The 17901-nt window shown below is 36.4% G+C and overlaps 1 protein-coding gene across 3 annotated transcripts in view; it reads left to right on the top strand.

The window, feature by feature from the left end:
- LOC139980963 (uncharacterized) overlaps positions 1–17901 on the top strand; it is a 101599-nt gene that overhangs the window by 62561 nt on the left and 21137 nt on the right. For 2 of the 3 annotated variants that reach the window (XM_071993037.1, XM_071993036.1), the window contains exon 5: positions 14878–15148. The exons of the other annotated variant lie outside the window; for it this stretch is intronic. In XM_071993037.1, coding sequence (XP_071849138.1) covers positions 14878–15148 — 271 coding nt within the window. The remainder of the gene's footprint in view (positions 1–14877; positions 15149–17901) is intronic. 3 annotated transcript variants of the gene reach the window in all.

Below are 17901 nucleotides of genomic sequence, written 5' to 3' on the forward strand. Positions count from 1 at the left end.
TACTACAAAGTACACCTTTTTGCACGCAAAGTAAGGCTTCCGAGCGGCACGTTTAAGTCAATGCAAATATGTTCGTGTTTTGAGCTTTGAGTTTTAGGTTATACGGATGCCAATAAGATCACTTCCAATTGCCAATAGCCTCTTTATGGAAAGGGGCGTAACGCACATGTTATCTGATAGGCTGGTATGTGGGAGATACGGTAGCTTATAAAACAATATGGTGACTGGTGACTCCAACTGACCATTGACCTCAATAAAATCTTGTACTGAACGTGTACCAACTACATACTAAATATGAGATTCGTCCAACCTTCCCTTCTTGAGTTACCGTGTTAACAAGGTTTTCACAATTTGACCTCTAGTGACCCCAAATGACCTTAGACCTCTTGAAATTAATGCGGTACTCTTTCACACGAAATGTAAGATTGATCTAAGCTTTCCTTCTTGAGATACCGTGTTTACAAGTGAGGCGTCACACACACACACACATGTTTGTATTACATTCCAACCGAGGACCCCATTATATTTTCCATTGTTCAAATCCACGTACCCTAACCTTAACAATACCCCATACAATAGAATTCTTCCGAGGACGTGGTGATTCTTTAGAAATCACAACCGAGGACATGGAATTCTTTTTCGAGTCCTCGGTCAGATAGAAAAACAAACGCACGCACACACACATATGCACACACAAATATACACACACTCTCAGCCTGCATGAATGGATAGGTTACGATTATCATCGAAACCAAAAGTTGGTTCGAAGTTGTAGAAAGAACGCGTTTGAAGCATAAAATCCCAATCAAGCCAGTCAAGAGCTTTCTCATAATCTAACAATAGGAGGGCACCTGGGGTAGAGTGGTTGTCGCAGTAATCAATAAGGCCTAAGATAAGACGGATATTCTCACCTATAATTCTCCTAAACCAAATTTGTACTGGACTAATCAATCCTGTCAATCCTTGGAGAGAACCACTTTGAATCGGTTGGCTAAACATTTTGCAACTATTTTATAATCCACGTTGAGTTGTAAAATAGGGCGCCAGTTTTTCAGAAAACGCTGGTCTTTTGAAGGTTTCGGTATAAGAGTAATACATGCTCTTCCCTGTTCATCGGAAATGTAGCCTTTATGAAATACATGGTTGAAAGAATTAGTTACTAATACTGCAATTTCATTCCAAAACTGCTTGTAATATTCCGTTCGGAGTCCGTCTGAACCAGGTGATTTGTTCAAGGGCATGGAATTCAACGAACGTGTGCATTCATCGAAAGTAATGGGTCCTTCGCAACTAGAACGCTCTTCCTCAGAGAGTTTTGTGATTTAAATTAGGATTACAATAAATGTTATACGGGTTAAAAATTGTACTCTGAGTGTAAAGGTCTTTATAAACCTTCTTAACATCATTCCTTTCCCTCTGTTACTGCCTGAATGCAAGGACAGGTTTACGAGTGAATGGTCTGAACCAACAATGAAAGACTTGCCGAATCAGTAGTGGAATTCCTGAGATGGCTAGAGATAAGAAAAATGTCTAATCTGCAATGAAAGGAATCATCGATGTTAGAATGCCCGGTCAAATGTTTACTTCTAGGGTTACGGTCTCTCCAAATATCAATTAAATCTAGTGTCTGTATAACATGTAACATTTTTGAGCGATATCGAAAGTTGGTGTGGAGCAATCCACCTATTTTATCAAAATCTAAATTCCACACAGAGTTAAAATCACCTCCACATATTACAGAGTTCCATTCGTGGTTATCGATTTGACTCTCAATTGACGAGAAGACGTCATCTCTGTAGAGGTTGTGACCATATACATTAGCTCATTCCAAATCTATATTATCCTTATTAACATTTCAAATTTAAAAAATTCTCAGCAAATGTCACACATGATAGGAAATTATTACACACATCAGTTTTAACTGATTAACATGTACTCACCTTTACCAGTTTTATCTAATAATAACAATAAGAATCGAGTGGAAATGACAAACGGATAAAACCGAGACCAAGCAGGAAATCAGCCACACTGACGTATAACCTATCATAATTGGTACTAGAGGTAAACTTAACGTAACTAGTTATATTGTTATGGAGTGAGTTGATGAAAGGTTTCCATCTTCACCGGTCGGTCAGATTTAACGTGACATATTATCACATTTTCTCTCACGAAATCAAATGTTTGTCCATATATGACATTTCAGAATTCATTAAAAGAGGAGACTTTAGTGATTTTCATTAGATAAGTGTGGGCAAGCACATAGCTGTATCCGACATGTACCCTTTAACATTAGCTGTATATAAAGAAGTGTATTGTTACTAAACTTGATACATTTCATCATTTCCAACAATATTTCGAAATCATATATGAGTTTAATGGTGACTGGTTACATCTTTAAAGCAAGCACAGTGTTTACGTATAGAGCGTTGTAAAAACACATTTTGAAAATGCAAACATGTGCGTATAGTTATCCAAATATTACATTCAATCTTGACAACAACAGTCAACCAAATTTCTATCATACAAATTTACCTGCCAGCAGAGCAGACAAGTTTGCGATTAATTTCTATTTTTTTATATTGATGCAAACTAATTAAAAGGCAAGGTAAGGGGATTCTGAATAATTAAAATGTTAGTTATGCCCAGATTTATTAATTTCTTTGCAGCCTGTAAAATCGAGGGAGTCTTTGTTGTCAATATCAATGAATGAGTCACAATATAAAGCTACATATAATAATCAGCGTTTTCACAAGAACTAATATGAGGATCTCGCAAAATATTTTACAAATAAATACCTTTACTTCTACTTCATGAAATAAAATCACAGCAACAAAGGCACTACAAACTGATAACGTATATGGGCGTAGAACCCATTGGAGACATGTCATTCTCCACCACTTTTAGAGCTGCAAGGGATGTAACACGAAATATCCCCACTCCCACACTTTTCAGGCTTCTAATGAAAAAGATAACCATGACGAAAATCGTTAGAAGAAAGAGGTTAGTCGGAATATTCGGTACTGGCAATATCGAGAGCCTCTTAATTTGGCAGTCACTAGAATGAATCGAACTGATTTGACCATTTAAAGCTCAGTATATTGAAACTATAACAATAAGAGCTAACGTGTCCCTATAACGTTATTAAAGTATTCCGGAAATTCAGATATTGATTAAAGTAATGAATGTTTTGTAGTATGACGTTTTTCTGTATTCCATGAGCATCCGCCCTGTCCCCACCTTAGAAAAGCTATCTACGCCCATGGTAACAATACCCACAGAGAACAAACACAAAGCAACAAAATAACCAATCCCCTGCACGCAGCTTACACCAATTAAATCAGCAAATCTGGTAAACCACCCTAAGAGACTACACACTGTTTTGACAATTGTTTTCTTTACTGTATAGTAAACATGTAAACATGCAAGAGAGCTAAAGTTCAATCAGTATATCTATTCATATTTTGTCACTATGTGTACTCTATTACGTGTGTTTGTACATTATGTGTTATACGGTAGTCCCACTGCTGGTTTCATTAGTGTATAGTAAACATAGAATATCATAGGCAACGCATACCTAACATGTTGATGCCTATCTTTTCTATGAGTACTCTGGAACGTTCTTTCAAGTTTTTGTGAAGCGCGATCATATTAATCTGAGTTCAAAGGCTACAGATAGGTCTATCACACGATTGAAAACGAAAGTGTAAAGTTTAATGAGCGCACTGGAAGCTACAAAGGTACTGTATCATTACAACCAGACAAGGAAGTACAACCGACAAGGAAGTATCAGGAACTGTAGCAAGCGCCATCTTGTACGGGAAGGTAAGTTGAAAAATCTGTAGGTATACAGTAAATTGAACAACTTTAAATAAATTAAACAACTTATAAACACGGATCCTTTTAATTATATTCTTTACAGTAGACATGATTCATTCAGGGGAACGATATATATGTGATATGGGGCATCTACTGCTGGTTTTGTTAGTGTATAGGTTACATAGAATATCACACGCGGCCAAAATTGCGATGCATACCTAACATGCATACCTAACACATTGATGCCTATCGAATGTTTTTGGAGCTAAATGTGAAATACCTGATGGTTCTTCATCATTTAGCCCACAATCATGATCATCTTAATGCTTTGTGCATACTTTTCTTAGAAAACTGCAGCGCATCAGGGGACTTACATCATTGGACCCCATTAGAGGGACCCTACGCCTGCATGGCTATATGTGCCCTGTGCTCCTCGTCCCACTGTCGCCCCTGGCACCAGCTTGAACTACCCTCAGCATACGCTCATCAAATATTACTCTCATTTTGTTCTATCCGCCCCTCCCTCTCAAATCCAAATGTTTGACAACGAAACCCTCTAGCTTCCCTCCAGCGAACTATACTAAAACTGTAGATAGATATCATAACTTTTCGTCAATTATTTCGGCCTATTTTTGAACGGAAATGTAGGCTATGATGACAATAGTGTAGCAAGTTCATCTTAAACTGTAAGTTTATAGATAGACGAGCAGTCGGGTACTTTTGTATTGTTCTTCACTTTTTGGTAACTACCATGACAGCATTCACAACAAAGCGCAACATAAACAGCTACACTCTGAGCATGTCAGAATAAGTCTAACCTATGGGGACTAGTCCTCCGACATAAACACTTACACTCTATGGGCATGCCAAAATAAGTCTAACCTATGGGGGACTAGTCCTCCGACCTACAAACTTACACTCAATGGGCATGCCAGAATAAGTCTAACCTATGGGGACTAGTCCTCCGAAATAAACACTTACACTATAGGCATGCCAGAATAAGTCTAACCTAAGGGGACTAGTCCTCCGACATAAACGCTTACACTCTAGGCTTGCCAGAATATAAGTCTAACCTATGGGGGACTAGTCCTCCGACATAAACACTTACACTCTAGGCATGCCAGAATAAGTCTAACCTATGGGGGACTAGTCCTCCGACCCTACACACTTACACTCAATGGGCATGCCAGAATAAGTCTAACCTATGGGGACTAGTCCTCCGACAAAAACACTTTCACTCTAGGCATGTCAGAATAAGTCTAACCTATGGGGGACTAGTCCTCCGACCCTACACACTTACACTCAATGGGCATGCCAGAATAAGTCTAACCTATTGGGACTAGACCTCCGACATAAACACTTACACTCTAGGCATGCCAGAATATAAGTCTAACCTATGGGGGACTAGTCCTCCGACATAAACACTTACACTCTAGGCATGCCAAAATAAGTCTAACCTATGGTGACTAGTCCTCCGACATAAACACTTACACTCTAGGCATGTCAGAATAAGTCTAACTAATGGGAGACTAGTCCTCCGACATACACACTTACACTCAATGGGCATGCCAGAATAAGTTTAACTTATGGGGACTAGTCCTCCGAAATACACAATTACACTCTATGGGCATGCCAGAATAAGTCTAACCTATGGTGACTAGTCCTCCGACATAAACACTTACACTCTAGGCATGTCAGAATAAGTCTAACTAATGGGAGACTAGTCCTCCGACATAAACACTTACACTCAATGGGCATGTCAGAATAAGTCTAACTAATGGGAGACTAGTCCTCCGACATACACACTTACACTCAATGGGCATGCCAGAATAAGTTTAACTTATGGGGACTAGTCCTCCGAAATACACAATTACACTCTATGGGCATGCCAGAATAAGTCTAACCTATGGTGACTAGTCCTCCGACATAAACACTTACACTCTAGGCATGTCAGAATAAGTCTAACTAATGGGAGACTAGTCCTCCGACATACACACTTACACTCAATGGGCATGCCAGAATAAGTTTAACTTATGGGGACTAGTCCTCCGAAATACACAATTACACTCTATGGGCATGCCAGAATAAGTCTAACCTATGGGGGACTAGTCCTCCGATATAAACACTTACACTCTTAGCATGCCAGAATAGGTCTAACCTATAAGGGAATAGTCCTCCGACATAAACACTTACACTCTAGGCATGCCAGAATAAGTCTAACCTATGGGGACTAGACCTCCGAAATACACACTTACACTCGGAGTGTAAGCTCAGTGGTTAACGCCGGTGCCTTTCAATCACAAGGTCCCCGGTTCGAGGCACTCCCAGATTAATGTATGTCGTCCAGTTACAGAGTTGTTGACAATTAACAATTCATAATCATGGACGTTAAATATGAATGTAAGAGACTGACTTCTGTCAGCTTGCGGCTTTGATAAGCCAATGAGGCTTCTTCGCGAGTTCCTGCTTGCAGGAGGATCTGATATACATGCATACATACACACATACATACATACACCCATACATACATACACTCTAGGCATGCCAGAATATAAGTCTAACCTCTAGGTACTAGTTCTCCGACATAAACACTTACAGTCAAGGCATGCCAGAATAAGTATAACTATATATTTCGCTCTGTCCACCAGACATAGAGCTCTCTGCCCCAAGATAGACGCCAACCAACCAACGTTATATATATACACACTTGTGTATGGGCGTATCCAGGATTTGTTAACCCGGGGGCGCGAATTACTATCTAAGCGGAGCACCACCATCAGCCGGCGCGCAGCGTAGAAGAAAATTTATTATATATTAATTATTATATATTAATTTATATATATATATATATATATATATATATATATATATATAACTTCTCAATTTACATACAAAAAAAATATCATGTTAAGAATTAAATCGCAACAGTACAAAATATACAAAGTATCAAATAAACAATAGAAAATACTATGCAAACCTCAAAGACGCAATTCAAATAATTTCTACGATAACACTTTAACATTTAATTTACTTCATTAAACATAATTATCAAAACGTACCTCTTTGGTATATCTTAATCGTTTCGCATACCACTCTGATAACGCAATTTCTACACTATTAGGCTGCCTATTAAATATGTACAGGCTGCCACACCCTGGCATATACTGAACAAATATAGTTATGGCTATGCTCATCAAGAATGTGCCGTCCTCTCTTATTATAGCAGTTATCCATCCACTACCTCTTTTGTGTTCCATTCTTGAGCTTTTATTATCTTATATTCAGTTGAGAATTTGCTTCATCCTCTGATCAAAGTCACAGCATTTCGTTTAAATTTTTCAATTATTTCAAAGGGCCCTCTGTTTGAAATTTGTATTATCACTGCACGCTTCGTTGACCTGCCAGAGACTCAGCATAAAAAAAAACGGATCGATTTATATCAAGAACAAGTATATATTCAAGACCTTCCGAAGAATATTAGCTGTTCCTCACCTACACCTGTCTAACACAGACGTTATGTAATTGTAAGTAAAAAAAACAACAACATTTAAATGAATTTCTATTAACAGCACTGCAGTGTAGGGAAATATAGCTAAATTGAACAACATTTTGGATGAAAACTTAAATTTCTTTGAAGAAAATCTCCACTTTTGACCATCGTATATGTGAATTTATCATTTTCTCGAAATTTCGACTGTTTTCTCACGATATCGATGTCTTTTTCGCAATCCAGGATAAATTAAATATAACTGTAACGTTAAATTCCCGATTGATCGTACACAGTGTGATTTTAGAATCGGGGATGACCAGAAACATAATGTCATCCATCATGTTAATCCAAGGGTGCTTGTTAAACATCAAATGAGGTCACAACATTCACCCAAAAAGAAATCCTCTTTCCGTTCTGTTTATCTCTGTATTCTTTGAGATATTCCTCGATAAGAATTTTTTTGGGGAAAGTCATATTTGTTTCTTAAGAATTTTTCTAATTTTATTCGCAGATCAGGACTCCCGCTGTATTAATATAACTCTCATAAAACTAATTAAGCACATGTCAAAATGGCCACCACGAAAACCTCGTAAGTATTATTATTTCTTTTATAAAAGATCCAAATATGTATATTCTTGGCAATTATACATGACAGATATATATATATAAACAAGTAATGATTATTTGTTTACTTAACAATCACCTAAAAATATACAAGCAATGTTGTATAATGAAAATCTTTCGTAAAAAGAAGTCTTTCATAAATGAAATGTTCGTTCCCGAGATAACTCCTGAAATGTGGAAAATGGATCAGTGACGATGGGGAGGGGTGGGTGGGGGATAGGACATCACGGTGTTGCTGCATTGAGGAGGTGAAGAACGATGCCATCTCAAGTCGCGGATAAAATGGATCCTCTCTTTATTCTGTGCCAGATATTACACTATTTTAATATGACTACGAAACAGCACCTTTCGATTGATTACTTTAATTTATCAGCAAAATGTCTCAACAAAAAGACATTTTTTAAAGAACACAAAATGACAAAGTAAGGTATTTGTCCAAGATGTGCACTTCTATTTTATGAAACGGGGCAATTCTTAACGTTTTTGTTACAAAACAAGAGGAACGTGTCCCCTCGGATGCAGAGCATCGGGTCAATTGCCCTTGGATATAACACAAATTTTATAGAGATGAAAGAACATGTTTTGATGTTAGAGTTATTAGAAGTTTAAAACAGTGGATTAACATTAAGATTTAGCATTGCACTGAGGCACCGGCGTCATCGATCTCTGTACCATTAAGTGAGCTTTCCAGAGTTTTAGCATATTCTGTTGGTAAATATCTTTGAAATATGTGTAGCTATAGAGACTATACTATATCAAAACTAAACTTCTGTCTGAAGTTAACCCGTAAACACTTTACACCAAGTTGATTTTCTTTAATAGCGCCATCATTTTTCATTAGTGGAGCCCTTGATAAAGTTATTTTTCTTGAATAGCTCCACCGTTTACAACTTGTGGGCGTGTAATTGTCTCACATATTTTGGCGCTTAACACAAATGAATATGAATGTACTGCATGTGGTCAACACGCAGCACAAATAAGTTGCCCTAGAAAATTACATCAGGACATATATATGATAACGATTAATATTGAAGATAAATAAATCGTATTCAAGCAATCTAACTAAAACCTATGCAATTTCATAACTTTGACTGAAACAGCCGGCTTTTAACAATTAGGCCTATTTAGTCGGTGTTGTTATATTGTTAAAGGAATATTTTCATATTGGTACACAGTAATTACTTTGCATTGTTTTTCTTGATTCTGAGTTTCATTTCGACTTTTATAGGATCCTTTAATATTTGGTTCGGTCAATTTTTGCAATTTCTAGCACTTTTTACTCCGCTTGCCAAATATACATCCATGCATGTGGCGCCATGTACTTCCTTCACGCTTATGCCCGAGAGTGTTCGTCTAAACATGCAAGTCATTGTACTATAGCCTAGCGGCCAGTATCATTATTGGCATTGAACGTCACATTTTCGAAGATTACTATGTCAGTTAATTGCTCTGGACGATTGCCATTGTTTTTCCGGACTTTATAATTCCATTGTATAAATTATCAATAGATTTTTAAAGATTCAGTACCGTTCATAAGGCCTATAGCGACTTCGAAGTCTGAGCGCTGTTCATCAACATTCCGTCGATCAAAAATAACTCTAAATTCTTCGTTACCACGGATACAAGCTTCCAACCCTGACCTTAGTTTTCACTTTTTGCCTTCCACACACACAGAGTACATACAACGATACCAAGATTCACTGTACAAGATGGTTACAATGTGCGGTACATGGACGTGCTCGATACTGGCCGTTTGGCAGTCGCTGGAATTAGCAGCAAGAAAGAGAACTCTTTTATCGATCTGTTTATGTTTAACATTAATCCTGATTCTCAGGAAAAACCGTTATTATTGACGTCAGAGCCCTATTTTTCTGAGGAATTTACCGAGTTTGGTTCACAATGGCGGCCTGTTTGTTTACTGGATGATCGTCTGTTTTTAACATGTTGTAATGATACGATATCATTGTACGATAGTAGTAGTAATGGCGGTCTGGTCAAGCAAGGGAAGTTTAACGGTAAAGCCTGGTGTATGACAACCAGAGATGGTTTAGTGTATGTCGGTTTATATGTATCCAATGAGGTGATTGTCTTAGATGCGAGAAAATTGAGAATAAAGAAGACAATCACCTTAGGATTAGAAGGAGGAGAATGGCCCATTGATATAACAGTTAGTAATAATAAACTGTTTATCTGTACAGACTGGTATAGAGCTATAATGTGTAATAGTGAGGGAGAAGTAGAACAGGAATATACAAACACACAGTATTTCCGTGCAAATAGTATAACAGTCAGTGAAGAGAAAGGATTAATATTTATATTATGGAGTGATGGTGGTGAGGGTAGACAAGTTGTTGTTTACTCTCTATCTGGGGGTCATTCTTCCATCTCTGGGGGTCATTCTTCCATCTCTGGGGGTCATATCTTGGCTTCTTTTAAAGTTCCTGATAATTCCTGGAGAATCAGGATCAATAATAACATAAACAGATTGTTTTTGGTTACTGGAACAACTGGAGAAGTCTATGAATATCACACAGTAAGTAACTGATAAAGGAAATATAGGCCTATGGTCAAAATTAGGAATAATTATCACTTTTATTAAAGCAATCCTTTGATTGAAGCTCAACAAATTGGGTATCATTCTATGCGAACAAGTGTCGAGAAGACACTTTTAGATGTTTTGAGATCTACTTTGCAAAATTTAATGAAAAATAAGGGCACAATTTTTCTTGGGATTTGCTGATTCTGATAAGGTTGTCATGGACGTGTTTTGTAGTGTAAATATGAAATTGGTTTTCCTTATTTTCTCAATCTTCCTTGCTTCAAAAATAAACAAAATTGTTACTGGTGAATGCGGAATTTTATTGTGAACACAAATGTCACCTGTTTGTTAAGATGGAGAACAAAATGGTGGAAAAGTAAGTGCAATTTTTTTTTAAATTTAGGCCATTGGATTTTTGATGCCTGTTGCAATTATAGAGCAACATACAAAATTTGGGAAATATTTTTTCTTATTTTCTGACTATACAACCTGCTAATTTTTACAAATATGATACTAGTGAATGCGGAATTTTATTGTTAACACAAATATCACTTGCTTGTTAAGATGGAGATCAAAATGGTGGAAAAGTAAGTGCAATTTTTTTTTTTAAATTTAGGCCATTGGATTCTTGTTGCCCGTTGCAATAATAGAGCAACATACAAAATTTGGGAAATATTTTTTCTTATTTTCTGACTATACAACCTGCTAATTTTAACAAATATGATACTTGTGAATGCGGAATTTTATTGTTAACACAAATATCACATGTTTGTTAAGATGGAGATCAAAATGGTAGAAAAGTAAGTGCAAAATTTAATGAAAAATTTAGGCCATTGGATGCTTGTTGACTTTACAATATTAGACTAATAAGAGTAACACACAAAATGTGGAAAATATTTTTTCTCTTATTTTCAGAGCTTACAACCTGCTAATTTTTACAAAATTGTTACTAGTGAATGCGGAATTTTATTAAGAACACAAATATTACTTGTTTGTTAAGAGGGAGATCAAAATGGTAGAAAAGTAGGTGCAAAATTTTATGAAAAATTTAGGCTATTGGATGCTTGTTGCACTTTGTATATATTAGAGCAACACACACAGTTAGGAAAACATTTTTCTTATTTTCTGAGCTTACAATATGCTAATTTTTACAAATTTGGTATAAGGGAATGTGAAAAATTCTATATAATGCAATAAGTGCTATTTTTTGGGCAAAGATTTCTATAATGAATATCTGGGCCCAACATTCTATGAAAAGTGATGCAAACTTAACGTTGCATGACATACAGCTCAGACAAAAAAGTGAAGTTCCTTTATCATTAATTTTGGCTCTCAAATCTGCTAAAATATACACATTTGACAATACTCAATGCAAACTATTGTTAAGAACACAACAGGTTCAATTTTCCTTGAAATGAGGTAAAATTAAAACAAAAATTAAGGGTAATATTTTTATCTTATTTTAGGCCATAGTGATTAGTTTAATGTATATATAGCAAATACTGCAGTGATGAGACCTTGATTTAATGACAGTATTTAAGTCTTGATAAAATGGTATGATACTAGCTTCCATCTGTTTTAGGATGTAGGGTGGTTTTTTTTGGTGAAAATTAGTCACAAATGCAGAGAAAGTAATGTATAACTGCAGTGTCTTCCTGGCAATTTTGTGACAATAGACATCAATTTGTGTAAGTGAAGATACACAATATCCTGCTCAATTGTCTTATTATGCAGTACATTCATTAACTTTAGTGAAGATCCCCATTCATTAGCTGTCACCAAGCACACAGTGAAACATACATGCAATTGCTATGCACATGGATGCAATGTGATCAATGCTACCCATGCATAAGAAAACATTACCACATGTCAACCAGGGTAAGAACAATGGTCTTCTTGTAATAGGCCTTTTTGGTTCCTTGCTTTAGCAAAAGGAACCCAGGTCAGGTTGGCGTGTGTGTGTGTATGTGTGTGCGTGTATGCGTTTGTTTTTCTATCTGACCGAGGACTTGAACAAAAGAATTCCGGTCTTCGGTTGTGATTTCTAAAGAATCACCACGTCCTCGGAAGAATACTATTGTATGGGGTATTGTTAAGGTTAGGGTACGTGGATTTGAACAATGGAAAATACAATGGGGTCCTCGGTTGGAATGTAATACAAACATGTGTGTGTATTATGTGTCTGTGTGTGCGTCTGTGACACTTGTATGGGTACACTGTAACTCAACAAGGGAAAGTTGGACTTAACTCAAACTTGGTATATAGATCCACAGTAGTGAGAAGGTGTGCCCTATTGATTGTGGTACCTTTGAAGGTCACCAAAGGTCAGTTAGAGGCCAAAAACCCAAAATATTGAAACTGCAATAATTCCCAGTGCCAATGTGTGACAAGGTTGATATTTTGGGACAAGTTGTGAACTGGTTAGGGGAACATTTTGAAACGAAACATTCATGTGATCCAAGGTCACCAAAGGTCAATTAATGTTAAAAAACAAGTATTTTTGCGATAACTTGAGAACGAATTGTCCGTTAGGGTTGGTAGTTACTTCAATGTAATCCAATTGTCGACCCGCATCTGGGTGACCCTTGACCTCAATTTGACCTCTGGTGACCTCTAAGTGTTTTGGGGATTTTTACAGTTTCGATGCTAGATTTGGATATCAAAGGTACCTTCCGATCAAAAATGTCAATAGGTTGACACCCGGGTGAGCTTTGTGTGTGAAGTTATACAAGGTCCAAGTTAATTTTCAGACATTTAATGCAATTACTCCCAGTGCCAAGGTGTGACACGGTTGATTTTCTGGGACAAGTTGCAAATGGTATAGGAGTATATTTTCAAACTTAATGGTCATGTGATCCGAGGTCACCAAAGGTCAATTAATGTTAAAAAACTAGTATTTTGGGGGAGAAAATGGGCAAAGAAAAAATGTTTGCATTTTTAGTTTTGATGCTCTATTTAGGTCTCACCGATCAAAAATGTCAATGGATTGACCCCGGGTGACCTTTGTGAAGTTATACAAGTTCAAAGTTAATGTTTAGACATTTAATGCAATTATCTCCCAGTGCCAAGGTCTGACACGATTGATATTTTGGGACAAGTTGTGAATGGGGTGGTGGAACATTTTCAAACTTAATGGTCATTGTGATCTGAGGTCACCAATGTTATCATATCTGTTGACCCGCTTGTAGGTGACCTTATATTTCTTACATTTTCGACGCCATATTCAGATCTCAAAAGTGCCTTCCGATCAAAAATCCAATCACAATTTGTGATCACAAAAGTGTTGGCTATAGTGTTGGTTACTTTATGGGTACATGTAGGACCACAATTACTTGACTATTTGAGACCAATCTTGCTAAGATAATATTATGTGTATTGTCATATACCCCTACGCAAGGAACCACAGTGCCCTTGGGCTCTTGTTATCATCAGACCACCCTCAGTAAATTTTGTCTAACAGGATTAATTAACCTATGAAACTTTGTTAACATAGTATTATAATAAGTGGTCTGCATATAGCTTCAATAATTAAATGTTTCACATGAATTCTTTTTCATCTAGCTGTATATAGCTCATAGTGCAGTAGCTGCACATACAAATTATGGTATACAGCAATCTTAGAACTTGACAGTGCATGGACTTTTGATAATTCAGGCATTGGAGCTGCAGCACATGTAGTTTAGCTGTGCAACTTACAAACATGTAACTTTACTTTCTCAGCCTACTGTATAGTGCTTCTAAGTTGGTTGTTTACTCATTGAGTACATGTCTATTGCAAGATTTTAGGATTAAATAAATTAATCTTCTGTAAGTAAAGTGTTGTGTAAATTACAACATCAATGATTGACATAGTAATTAATATGTAAACTCATGTTAAACAACACTGTTAAGAATTAAGGTAAACGTGATAGGTAAGAACGGGGGTAGGAGAGGGTTAATTGTGTGTTTTAATGTTACTGATCACCTACATTGCCCAGAATAGAAGACACTGTAAGTAGTTCTAAGTCCATGTTCACGCTCACAAAGAAACATGGGTCACAATGTAGTGTTTATTGGTTAAACCTAGAGAAAAATGTTTAGCCCAATAAACTATAATTTAAATTTGGTGACTCATGAATAAATCTACAAATACCTGCCCGATACAGCTTCATGTATAGAAGAATGTACTGTCTGAAATATCAGTCCATCCATTGTCAGCTTTGAATACTTTTAATTTATTCGGATTTCAGAAATAAATATACAATATTGCAGTTAAAGGAACTCAGGTAAACCAAAGTCACATTATCCACACCATCATATTAAAATAAATCCATCCCTTTGAATATGTGTTTATTTTCTACAGATCTATTTTGTTTTCTGCTACCAAATATATATTAATTTTTTTTTTTTTTTTGTCTTTTTGTTATAGAGTGACATCTTTACCTTTGATAACTTCCTGCTGCGCTCAGAGTCATTGATTGTGAAAGATGACTGTAAGAAGCTACTTGACTACTTTGAAGTTCCAGCTAAGGAATCAAAGGACATTATTAAGAGTGATGCACCCTTTTCTTCTCTTGTCCACCATCTCAGAGAGGCAGGGAAGGTCTCTGTTTATGACATCAGCCATTTAATGACAGCATGCTCTGACAAAGGACTGAGTAAATTGGTGGCAGTATTGACTGTCTACCAACAAGCTATAGGTAAGTTTATATCAGAGAGCTTAAGAAGTTGAATATGTTGTGAATCACAAAACATTCAAACTCTTGCCCACACAAAGAATAAAATGATTTGAGCTAATATTGTATTGTTGTAAAGTACTATTTGGGGGCCTGGAGGGGATCTTGGGGGGGACAATCCACGCAAATGAAAGCGGAAATCCGTCCAAGTTGTTTAACTGCAATCTAATCCACAAATTGACAGCATGCACGAACCTAGATGAACATGCAGCATACAAAAGGATACAATGAGCTGTAATGGAGCAGTAATGGAGCAGTAAAGGAGTAGCATTTAACAAGATGTATGAAACATGAATAAAACAATATACTGTATGGTTCCTTGCAATATACCCGGCTAACTATTGTCCACCAACACTCTCTAATTAAATAGTTAAGAAGTAGCAACCATAGTGCATGAGAACCCCACCATTGTAACTCTTGAATTTCCTTTGAACTGATCTGACGGTCCACAGGAATTATGATATACCCCAATTGACTAATAGGAAACATGATAAAATAATAACAAATAACAAATAACGCAGCAGATCAGAACTGCTTCAATCACATCCTAACAGTCACAAGTGAAGAATACAAGAACATAATACCCAACTTGATCATACCCCTTTAATATGAATGTCAAGTTATGATGAATACAAAGATGAATACCAAATTAATTAATAACTATGTCTTTACTTTAATCATTATTCATCACCAGAATTATTTTTGAATACAAGCCGGTTATCCATTCATTTTACTGTACTTGCATTTGTTCACATGAAATTCTCTGTACACATTATTTTGTATCTGTACTGCATACTGCTTTAAGGTAATGCTTGAATGATGAGAACCAAAGAGCAACCCCATTAATAACAATTAAGCTTAACAAGTTAATGGTTAAATGACATCCAAAATACAAATACAGCAGAATATGCCCTGACATGACTACTCTCAACTCACCAGACCACAACCAGGTAAAATTCTTTAATGTAGGTGTATTATGATGAGACGCTACGTCTACAGACCCTCTGAACCATCAGGAATCTACTGTAAAGAAGTTATGATAATAACCAACAGTTGTACTAGCTATTAACACACTACCAACACAACCAGACACTAACCTGCAGCTATACATGTCAAAAGTAACAAGCTGTGTTGAAATCCTGACACAAATATTTACAGCAACAATCAAGAAATAAAAAGAACAAACAAAATACAATTTAAGAAGTAATTAAAGAGTAGAGGTAACAGCTTATTTCATATAAATTCCTGGCACAAAGCTTATATTCACTGCTTATCCTAGCACAAAACTGACAAAAGTGTTACAGAACATTTTGTTTCACTATGTTGCTTTAATGCTGGCATGCACTAACACTATTGTATTGATTAAGAACAACAAAGTACTACAGTACTAACTTTCCACTGCACTGCCCAGAAACAAATACCAACATATATATCTAACTCAATATACAGAAATTATGATTAGAGTACAACAATGTAAGGTCTACAATATTGCTAACCTAACCTTAAAGGTACACACTTCCTTAACACTGTGGAGATCTACCTAACACTGAACACCCCATTTTGAATGCATCTAGCCACATATGAACATATAATTGACAATTACTGACTCTTTAACCTTTCTATAGAACTAAGAAGTAGCATAATTGATAAAGCAACAATATACACTCATAAACCCTAGAACTAAACTCTTCTCTCAATGAACTAATTATTGTTAACAATTAAATGAAAAATTTGATGGCTGTAGGCACTCTGAGCGATTGATTGGTAACAAGCTGTGCTGAACCTGACACAAATATTTACAATATAACAATCAAAATGCAATTAAAGAAGTCACTAAAGAATAGAAGTACTGTAACAGCTTATTTCATATAAATTCCTAACACGAAGCACATATGCACTGTACCACCTAGCACAGAAGTGTTACAGAACATTCAGCCAGTTGGGACAATTTCCTAATGCTAATACCTCCCTAAACTGTACTCCAATATCATGCTTCAAAGCACTGGTACTGTAAAACAGTTCCTAACCTTGATCTGATAGAAACATGATATTCATATTACTCGTACTCACAATACGAGTGCTCTGAAGCGGGACATGAAACTACAGTATAGGAAAATTGTCCTAACTGGATGGAACACGTTGCTCCACTATGCTGCTTAAATGCAGGCATGGACCAACACTATTGTATTGATTAACAACAACAAAGATTCACATTGTAAGCTTTCCACTGTGCTGCCCAGAAACAAATACAGTACCAACATATACCTAACTCAGCATAGATCCATATCCAGAAATTATGAATTGAGAACAACCCTGTGTCTACAATACTGTTAACCTAATCTTAAAGGTACACACTTCCTTAAACACTTTGAGATCTCCCTCACACTGAACACCACATTTTGAATGCATAGCCACATATGTACACATAATTGACAATAACTGACTCTTTAACCTTTCTATAGAACTAAGAAGTAGCATAATTGATAAAGCCACACCATTAGTCAGCCATGCATTTATCATGGGTCATCTCAACCATGAACCTCCAATATATACTCATAAACCCCAGAACTAAACTCTCATAGTACTAATGTTAACCATTAAAGGAGAAATATGGTAACTGGAGGTACCTCCAGGAAAGTAGTTTTTGAAAACTTCTAGCAACTATAGCGTGCTTTAATTTGGGTCTTGTACTGACTACCTTTACAGTAGGTGGCCAA

The sequence above is a fragment of the Apostichopus japonicus genome, chromosome 15 (assembly GCF_037975245.1).
Source record: "Apostichopus japonicus isolate 1M-3 chromosome 15, ASM3797524v1, whole genome shotgun sequence".
NCBI lineage: Eukaryota > Metazoa > Echinodermata > Holothuroidea > Aspidochirotida > Stichopodidae > Apostichopus > Apostichopus japonicus.